This window comes from Formica exsecta, unplaced genomic scaffold, assembly GCF_003651465.1.
Source record: "Formica exsecta isolate Colony F162 unplaced genomic scaffold, ASM365146v1 scaffold231, whole genome shotgun sequence".
Classification (NCBI taxonomy): domain Eukaryota; kingdom Metazoa; phylum Arthropoda; class Insecta; order Hymenoptera; family Formicidae; genus Formica; species Formica exsecta.
Window position 1 is genome coordinate 24,546 of NW_021849598.1, and position 11,041 is coordinate 35,586.

At 33.9% G+C, this 11,041-nt stretch overlaps 1 protein-coding gene across 1 annotated transcript in view; it reads left to right on the top strand.

The window, feature by feature from the left end:
- Nucleotides 1-218: 218 nt before the first annotated feature.
- The window catches only part of LOC115235689 (inactive dipeptidyl peptidase 10-like), a 33,097-nt gene continuing 22,274 nt past the window's right edge, over nt 219-11,041 (top strand). The window contains exons 1-5 of the mRNA XM_029807629.1: nt 219-568; nt 3,538-3,699; nt 4,507-4,659; nt 4,746-4,873; nt 5,035-5,246. Of these exons, the coding sequence (XP_029663489.1) occupies nt 536-568; nt 3,538-3,699; nt 4,507-4,659; nt 4,746-4,873; nt 5,035-5,246 (688 nt within the window). The 5' untranslated portion in view covers nt 219-535. The remainder of the gene's footprint in view (nt 569-3,537; nt 3,700-4,506; nt 4,660-4,745; nt 4,874-5,034; nt 5,247-11,041) is intronic.

Below are 11,041 nucleotides of genomic sequence, written 5' to 3' on the forward strand. Positions count from 1 at the left end.
ATGAATATTTATCATAAATATTGTGTGCTGTTTGAGTACATTATTATTCGATTGTGCAATTATTATTTCATACTCTCACGTACTGATTTTTTACTTCTTAAGAGAAGGTTTAAGATAAAAATACTCTTTCTTTTTCTCTCCTCTTTCCTCGCCCCTTTCTATCTATTTTTTTCCTTTTATCATCCTTCTCTCTCGATTTCTTTTCTTTTCATCCTTTCTTTCTCCCTCTCTCTTTCCTATCTCTCTCCCTTTCCGTATAGCGCAGCATCCATTATCGAATGCGCAGACTCTACGTCTGCAACATCTCTCGGAAGGGATGATCTCTCTCGCTCAGTATTGAAAATTCGTACGACGCAAGTGATTCGTAGCTATCAAACGACGTGATCTCACTGTAGATTCTAACTAGTGAATGAGTGAGTGAATTGCAATTGCAGAGATTACTAATAACATCGAATGGGATAAACGTGAAGGACCGCGTCGTTTCGCATCTGCTCAGGTCGAGAGAAAGTCGCGGAACGTTCGATTCGCACCACCGATGGCAGATCACGATAACGTTTACGACGACGAGGTAATTAATTAAATCATCTAAATTTTGCCATCATACGTCGCACAATGTTTTGTGTGATTTCTTTTTTAATTTTTGCTAATTTTAAATAAATGAATATATTTATTTATTATCCTCCTTGATTTTTATACACGACTATGAGAAGCAGATTTTCTTGAAAAAATGTAGACAAAAAGCGATTGTATCCATTCATTTTTCAACTTATTTTTTGTAAGTTAATATTATTAACTAATCCTAATGGATGCTAGTTAAAAATGGCAAGTGCGCCTTCGCAGCAACAAGTATTATCAATATATGATGATAAGATAAATGGAAGATTTAATTGCCACAAATGGATATTGAGCAAGTAAAGTTTTTTTCGAAAAAATATGTAGCAGAAGTTGTTACTATTTTATGTACTATTATTATATCATAATATCATGATCTCACTATAAATTATTTACAAATATACTATTATTCTCATAATAACATGATCTTTTAATTCATGCACATATATAATGTGTATAATACACATTTACAAAATAATTCAGGAAGAGTAATGCTTAATCAAAACGCTTAATTATCAACTTTCCCTTGAAGAGATTATATATTTTATTTAATTATTCTACACATTATGAATTAAATAGTGAAATATTGATTTCAATCAATATAATAGATAAATGTAACCGTTCGATACAATTTTAGATTGCTATTTAACGGTCTTATATACTTTTGAAAAGATGATTTTGATAAATTCGACCTATAGTACATAATTTGATAAATTTCTACACATGGAAAATTAGACTCGTCAAAATTAAACTTATTATTAAAAAAAAGCCACTTTCTCAAGAGCACGATATATATTGATACGCGTTCATCTCTTAACTCGTTGACGCACAGCGCAGTACATCGCTTCTCTCTCTATCGATTTTAGCTACAGCAGCTGACTAGATTCTATAGCTTTTGCTATGCAACACAAGACTCCTGTAATCGGCTCTTTTATCTACACGTCATTAGCGTCATGATATTAGTGATCTTTAACCATTTTTTCAAGTGTTTAAACCGAAAAAAATTTTATGGATATTTATAGAAACGGTTATACCCGCGAGTTCCGTCCTTGTCGGCACTATTTCTCTCTCTCTCTCTCTCTCTCTCTCTCTCTCTCTCTCCGCAGCTATAGATGACATGTTACACATAGTTTACATTGTTTACGTGCAGACATAGTGCAGACGTAGACTATTATAGTTTACCAAAAAGTAAAGAAAAACAGGAGTGAGCATATCGGTAGTGCGGTAGACTTATAGCGAACCATTGTACTCCATACATATTGGAATGAGCGATTCCATTGTTTGGCTGTCGCCACTATTTCGTCGAGAGAGAGGTGCGTTTGAATTTTGGCATTTCTTTCTAATATTACCTGATTAGTCCATGGCATGTCACGTGATATCAGAATGATGTGACGTGCATGCCATGGACTAATCAGGTAATATTAGAAAGAGATGCCAAGATCCAAACGCATCTCTCCCTCGGCGAAATAATAGTGACAGTCAAACAATGGGATCGTTCATTCCAGTATGTATAGAGTTCAATGTCGCGAACGGTAGTACGTCATCGCAGCCATCTTGACTGTCCACTTTTTTGACGTTTTCCAGGGCCATGCACAGCCACTTGTTGCCTTATTTGTTTCAATGTGCACTTATTTTGCGCACGATCACTGATTCTAAATAAGTGAGAGGAAGAGCCAGTATTAAGCTAAAAAAATATTATTAATAAGTGTTAATTGTAAGATCATGGCGCATTGCCAGGCCTTTGAGGTACTTCCAGTATCTCTATCATGTTGCAATTCGTCTCTGAGCGGCCATCTTGACCCACTTATAGTCACTTCCGTCCGCTTGCTTAACACCAAATGCTCATTCCTGTTATTCTTTACTATTTGTAGTTTACGGATAAATGCCCAACCCTGAAATAAATTCGCTGCGCGCTACTGTAGATAAGTGAATCTTTAGTAGAATCTTATCGGTAATAAAACAGTAATTTGGTACAATAAAATGTTCATTTTGTTATTCTTGAGGCAGTTACATAAAAGATCTATACATTTCCGATGATAAAATAATAATTAGATGAACTAAAATAACCGTATAAATTAACTCGTGTAATTATCTTCGATGCAGTCAAAACGGCCGGTAATGTCATCAATCTTCTCTATTATCTCAAGGGTCCACCGAGCCCATTAGGTAACCTTGAAAATCTACCCAGGATCAACGGTCTTTAATAGTATCTCGTCGGTGGTTTACACATATAAGTGTAATATAGTTTTACACACATAAGTTTTTTCTATCTACTGTTTGCAAATCTAATGTATAAATTACTTTATTTTTTATATAAATGTTTTATTATATTTATTATACAAGGTGAGTCTTTTTAATCTTAACAGGCAAATATTTCAAAACCTGTAAGTTTTGGAAGGAAACTTTTTAGATAAAAGTTGTTTGGTTCTGAGGGGGAAAGGAGATAGGAATATCCTCTTTCTTTCCCCCCCCCTCTCTCTCTCACTAAATTGTTCTGTCGATGATCTAATACTCATATCCTAGTCCATCGTATTACTTGCTTTTATTTCCCAGCTAACACAAACCAAGATGTCGTAAAAAAGTATAAAAAAACGTCTAAATTTTTCAAATATTCATGTTAATGTCGTTAATATCATTTAAATATATTATATGATATATATATTCTAGATTAAATTGTAAAATTCTTTCTTTATGTTATAGAGAGTCTCTGTATTATATATATATTATGTTGAAATATATTTTGCACTTTAAATTAAGATCATTAATATTTTTATCAAGTGGAAATTTACATTTATTTTTAACTATCATGTTAATGGTGGGTATTTTCGATATTACAACTGCGGAAAGGAATTTAAAGATACATGATATACACAGCACAATGATCTAATTGTTTGACATTAGCGTTAGTAAAAACCTTTGTGATAGGAGCTAGTTTCAGCCAATCCAAATCAAAGGAATTGGCGTGGGATTTTAATAGCGTTACTCGTGATCGTCGCGGTCCTAGCACTTATTGTTACATCTGTCGCTTTGCTTACACCTCCCGATGATGGCCCCAGAGTACGAGGGACGCGGTTACGTCTCTCCGAGGTGAGTAACGAACAATTTGTATTAAATCAACATTCGTAATTAAAATTAATTACGAGAAGATGTGAGAAAATACAGAGCCAAAAAATTTTCTGTAATTTTTGTATAAGATGTGAAATAATATTTCTCTCTGTTTAAAAAAAATATTTTCGGCATTTTACGATTTTATATGTATGAGAAATATATTTTGGCTTAAATTTAACGTATATCGCATGTCGCAAACGATCCACACAAATTTTTGTGTTAATTTAACATAATATGGAAAAATTAAATAGTGACATTAATATCTTGTTAATATTTTAACACGAAATGAATACAAACTTTATAGTAATTAAATCATAGTGAAATAAATTGTGTGTAAAATCAACATATTTTTAATGATAAAATTAACTTAGAAAAATGTTATTGATCTGTAATCACTCTTACTTCTATCATAGAATAAAGTCAACATTCTTTTTCCGTAAATTTTAACAAATAGATCCTGTCACTAATGATACGGAACATATCTATTGTGTAAAACTAAAAAGAGGTGCACATTGTGTTAATTGTATACTTTTTTCAGTTGTTTTAATAATTTAACATTTGAGTTCAATTAATACAGCAGCAATATGTTAAATTAACATATGAATGTGTTCAATATTTAACACAAAAATTTTAATCGGCATATTTTTTAACAAGAAAACACAAATTTTCCAACAGTATATAATTTTAAAATGCCGAAAATATCTCTTTTCGCACAAATCATCATGTCTTCTAAAAATAAAAATAGAATAAATGGGATTGATTCAAAGATGCCCTTTTGCCTCTTAGGTGCTTTCCGGAGAATTGTCTCCTTTATTATTTAATGGATCTTGGGCGAGTAATCGCCATATATGCTACCGAGATATTTGGGGTGGCATCTCTTTGTTAAATGTTTCGGATCCAAACATCGTATCGCGCAGTTTAATGCCAAATGAAACATTAGTAAGTATTTACCTAAGAATGCCATCAATTACGCTATTTTTAGTTTAGTTGTCAAATAATAAACATTGATAACTTTTTTTGTACAGAGACGGCTGAATCCAGTAAAATTTTCCTTATCGCCGGATCGTCAATACTTGCTTCTTGCTCAAAACGTGAAGAAACTGTTTCGTTATTCGTATCTAGCACAGTACGTCATTTATGACGTCAAGACACGGTCAGTATAATTTTTATACACGGATAACACATTGATTATTTATAGTATTATTTAATGTTTCAATAATAATCCTCCTTTAATGCATCGCTAATTCAATTAAATCTTTTTAAATTAAACGACGTATATGACGTTTAGAAATTTCTACAAATGATTTTTTATAGAGAATGCATAGTGTTAACTCCTCACCCTGAAAAAGATGTTCACCCGTATCTTCTACTAGCGCAATGGACTCCGCTCAATGGACACGGGCTCGTCATGGTACAGGACTACGATATTTATTACAGAACAAGTCCTATGAGCATAGGATATCGAGTAACAAACACTGCGGTACCTGGTATATTGTCCAACGGCGTACCAGATTGGCTATACGAAGGTAAGGCACACGTATGTCAGATAATAAGACTTTTATTCTATCAAGTTTTTGTATATGCGCAATTTGGAGACAATAAATAATAAGAGAAAAAGAAAGAGAGAGAATTAAATTAAATAAAAAAAGGAAAGAGTACAATTTCGAAGTTAGGAAAATATGTATAAACTATTGGAAAATTTATGTTTCCTTGTTAAAAAATATGACAATAAAAATTTTTGTATTAAATATTTAATACATTTATATGTTAATTTAACATATTTCTGTTGTATTAATTGAACTCAAATGTTAAATTATTAATACAACTAAAAAAAGTGTACAATTAACACAATGTGCACATATTTTTAGTTTTACACACAATAAATATGTTCCGTATTATTAGTCACAGGATTTATCTGTTAAAATAAATAGAAAAAAATGTTTATTTTATTCTACAATTAGAGTGAGAGTGACTATAGATCGTCAATAATAACATTTTTCCAAGTTAATTTTATTATTAAAAATATGTTGATTTTACACAAAATTTATTTTAAATTATTATGAAGTTTGCATTCATTTTGTATTGAAACATTAACATAGCATTCGTGTTATCATTTAACATATCCATATTATTAGCGTTTTCGAGTGAAGCAAGGTTTGATTGCTCTGAGAGTGATTAAACCCAAATTTCCATGAACATATGTTCGACCGAAAATGAGTTTTGAAATTGATTAATATAAATAAGTATATCCCTAATAACTTAAGACAGTGTTTATGACATTAATCGTTCTCAGAACGAAATTTATTTTACACGAAAACGCTATATGTTAAATTAATACAAAAATTTGTGTGGATTGTTTGGGACATGCGATATATGTTAAACTTAAGCCAAATTTCTCAACAGATTGATAGAGAGAGAGAGAGAGAGAGAGAGAGGGAGGGAGGGAAGGAGAGAGAGAGGGAGAGATTGATTGATTAGTTTTTACTAGCTTTCTCAGCTATTTGCATTACAAATCTTCAACCCAGCAGTCAATCCAGTCTCCTACAGTGCTATGCATGACTCATTATCTTCATATCTGATGCTGTATCCTTTTCCTTCTGTAGTTGTTACTTAGTGTCCTCCCAGCCGGTTCTCCTCTTCTCCTCCTGTATCGCCCTTTTAAATGTCGGACATTCCGGATCAAGGGCGTCATGCTCATCACTTATTTTCAAGTTGTATGTTTGAATCTTAAACATACAATTTATACATCTTTTGTTTGTAGCCATGCATTCAATCGCTCTATGAGTTTTTGCACATTTGTGGCATGTTTCATTTCGCGTACAATTCTTTGCAATATGATAATAACCCCAGCATTTAAAACACCTTTTAATATTAATGTGATTAAATACCAGACACTTTCTCCATTCTACATTCAGTTTTCCCATGCTCAACATTATTTCATGAGTTTTTTCATCTGCTTCAATTATTACAGAACCTTCTTCTTTACCTCTTTTTCCGGATTGACTTTTAACTATTTTCTTCACTATTCGCATATGAATTTCTTCATTCTTCGCGTCGATCTTGTTCTGCTTTTTGATTGTAACTATTAAATTATCATCATTCAACTTCATTTCTTCTTCGCCAATATTGACAATTTTTATCTTAGGTTTCATCCGCGGTTACTCAGTTACTTTGAAATTTTTGCCCAGCTTGGCTTGTACTGTAGGCTTTAATTTTTCCATTTCTTCTTCAGTCTCACAACCCAGAATCACTGTTCCCTTGCTTCCTTTTTTTAGCTTCGTTACTCCCACAGGCATATTCTTGATGTCTATCTTTTCTTTTATCAATTTTTTAGTAACTTCACTCTCCTGTTGCATCTTAGGTTTGACAATTATAATATTTTCTTTTTTATTTTCTTTAACTGCATCACTATAACTTCTTTGTGCTCCTTCTGACGGTCCTGAAGTTCCTTCCTGTATCATTCTTCTCAATTCTCCCACTTCTTGTTTAAAATTTTCCAATTCTTGTCGAACTATTTCCTTAATCATCATCTTGACTTCCTTTTTACACGCTGTTTCATCTTTTATTTCCTTCACTATTTTTATAAGCCAATCTATTTTTACCTCAATTTCCGCTGATCCACTCGCGCCTGCTACTCTGTTTCCACTGCTTGATGCCGTACTCCCCGTTGATCTTCCTGTCGATGTCATAGCTGCTTCTTTATCGCTATCGATAATAAATTTGTCAAATGGTCCACCACACGCCACCAATTCGTGGTTTCTGTTATATATTTTATGCTTAATTACACATCCTGGATGGTAAAAAAGGTTATCGCAAGACTTGCATGTTACAGCTTGGTTTTTTATTGCCTTCTTACATGCCGAGCATCGATATTCGTCGTATTCTTCCATATCGATAATTACCGGTCGAAACTGCTAATATCAGCATAGGCGATCAGTCACTTTTGCATCCACTTTCACACGTCAGCACTTTGTCCACCTTCAATGTCCACCTGTCGTACGAGACTTGGGCGTCGCATACAAGAAATGTAGTTCTTATGTTCACAAATGAGCATACTGCAGCTAGATAACACTCATGACTATTCCCGGTCTATGTAGCTATTACTTCAATAGCTTTTTACCACTCTCCCTTATTATTTAACTACTTAAAAATTATCACTTTTATAGAGCGATGTTTGACACGTCTTCTCCATCGCAGAGAGAGAGCCTACTTTCACATTAATCATCTTAATAATATTTCTACACTTATTTTATATACATTATACATTTCCATTTATCACCATACATGCCACCTCACCCCACATTCATGAATTCATACGCTTTCATTTCTCATATCTGAATTTTCCCTAATCCGGTAGTACTTTTACATATGATTCTAGTTTTCTTTTAAATTCATTTAATGATTCTGTTTCTTTTATATCTGCTGGTAACTTATTGTACATATCGAAGCCTAAATAGGTTAGGCACTTTTGTCCCGCTTCTGTCCTACAATGTCTCAACCTTAAATTTCCCCTCTGCCGTGTTTCATACTCATGTGCCTCTCCTACTAAGGTTATTTCCTCCACGAGGTATCGTGGCATCATTTCGTTCAATATTTTATATACAAATACGCATGTCTTGTATCGCAGTCTTTGTCGTATTGTTAGGAAGTTTAATTTATTTGTCATTTCTCTTATTCTTGTATACCTATTACATCGCAGTATGGCTCGCATTGCTCTATTCTGTGTTTTTTGTATCTCATCCATCCAATGTTGACTAAAGTTTAACATGAGTGTGCTGCAATAATCAAAGTGCGGCACTATTATAGTATTGTAAATAGTCACCAATGTATTATGCGTTACAAATTTATTTATTCTAAACATAAAATTAATTTTCTTTGCTGCCTTTTTAATTATATACATCGCTTGGCTATTCAGATTTAAATGATTGTCTATTATTACACCTAGGTATTTAAACTCATTAACTTCATTAATTTGTACATATCCCAACCTAATATCACATACGTTTATCATATTTGATTTTCGTATATCATGTATTATCATAAACTTTGTTTTTGTCGTGTTCAGCTTTAGCGCATTTTTGTCTAGCCATTCAACTACGTTTGTCAGATCAAAATTCAGTTTTCTTTCTATTTCATCCATGTCTTTGCCATCAATGAATAAGAATGTATCATCCGCAAACATTTTGCAATCACAGTAGAGAGAGAGAGAGAGGGAGGGAGAGAGAGAGAGAGAGAGAGAGAGAAAGAGAGAGGGAGGGAGGGAGGGAGAGAGACAGAGAGACAGAGAGAGATTGATTGATTGATCTTTATTAGCTTTCTCAGCTATTTGTAATACAAATCTAGTTTACATTAATTACAATATACTCCTTTAACATTCGCTTAAATGGCACAATTCTTTCATTCCGCTTTATTTCAGCTGGCAAGGCGTTATACATTTTCACTCCTTCGTAAAACATACTCTTTTGCGCATCCTTCAGTGCCGTCTAATATTTCAAAATCTATATTCTCTACTTCCCTCTTACCCCCTGGTCCGCCTCTAATTATTTCTTTTAGTGTTTTCCACAGAGATGTAGGATTTTCATGATTAAGATCTATCATATTTTCATAATATTCTTTCTTCTTTGTCTTAATTAATTTAACTACTGTATTTCTTTCAATTTTAAGTTGCAACCAATTTTGTTCCGTGTCAGCATACAATGCCTTCCTATATGCCTCATCCCTTTTAGCCGCTGCTTCTCTCATTTCATCCGAAAACCACTTTTTCCCTTCCCATATTCTCGGAATTCTAAAATTTTTTCTAGGTGCTGTAGCGTCCAACGCATTTACTATACTATCAACAAATTTCTTCGCTCTCACACTGATATTCATATCTTGGTTTTTCTCTAATTTATTTTCCACTAATTTAATAAATTCATCTATATTAAACTCTCTATAATTCCTAACACTAAGTTCTCTGTATTTATTATCAAATTTATTCGCATTCAGTTCAACTTTAAGCCACGCATGGCTTCACTATTCGCATTTGGAATCCATCATTTATTGCATCAATTCAATTCTGCTTCTTGATTGTAGTTATTAAGTCACCATCATCCAATCTCATTTCTTCTTCAGTCATCAGCTGACATTGATAATTTTTATTTTGGGCTTCATCTGCGGTGATTCCGTAACTTTGAAATTTTCTCCTAGTTTATCCTGCACTGTGGCTTTCGACGTTTTCATTTCTTCTCCAGTTTCACAACCCATGATCACTGTTCCCTTGCTTCCTTTTTTAAGCTTCGTTATTCCCATCGCCATGTTTTTGATATCTATCTTTTCTTTTATCAATTTTTTTGTAACTTCACTCTCTTGTTGAATCTTGGGTTTGATAATTATAACATTCTCTTTCTTTTTCTCTTTAGCCGCTTCACTATAGCTCCTTTGTATTCCTCCTGTTGATCCACATACTTCTCCCTGTATCATTCTTTCCAACTCTTCTAGCAGTTCCTGCTTAACATTTCCCAATTTTTTTCGAACTATTTCCTTGACCATCATTTTAATTTCCTTCTTACATGCTGTTTCATCTTTTATTTCTTTTACAATTTTTACCAGTCAATCTATTTTTACGTCAATAGTCGATGATCCACTCGCTCCTGATAATCTATTTCCACTACTTGGCGTCGTAAACGAACCTATAGATCCTGTAGATCCTAGCCTGTCCCTGCCGCCCCCGGCCACTGCCGATGCCTTCTTCATATCTGCTTCACTTTCAATTGTAAATCTGTCAAATGGGCCAGAACACGGTACCAATTCTTGATTTTTATCGTAAATCCTATGCTTGCTTACACATCCTGGATGGTAAAACAGCTTAATACAATTCACCTGATAGCAAGACTTGCATGTCACCACCTGATTTTTTATTGTCTTTTTACATGCCGAGCATCGATATTCAGCATATTCATCGTCCATGCCGATAATTATCGGCCGAAACCGCTAATATCAGCGTAAGCGATCAGTCACCTCTGTTCCACTGTCACACGTCAGCACTTTTGTGTCCACCTTTAATGTCTACCTGTCGTGTGAGACTTTGGTGTCCCAGACAGGAAATGCACTTCTCACGCCCACAAATCAGCATATCCCGGCTAGATAACACTCATGGCTAATGCCGGTCTATGCCGCTATGACTTGAATAACTTTCTATCACTCCCCGTAACTATTTAACCGTTTAAAAGTTATTACTTTTGCGTTGCGGTGTTTGACACGTCTTCTCCACTGAGAGAGAGAGAGAGAGAGAGAGAGAGAGAGAGAGAAAGAGAGAAAGAGAGAGAGAGAGAGGGACGGACGG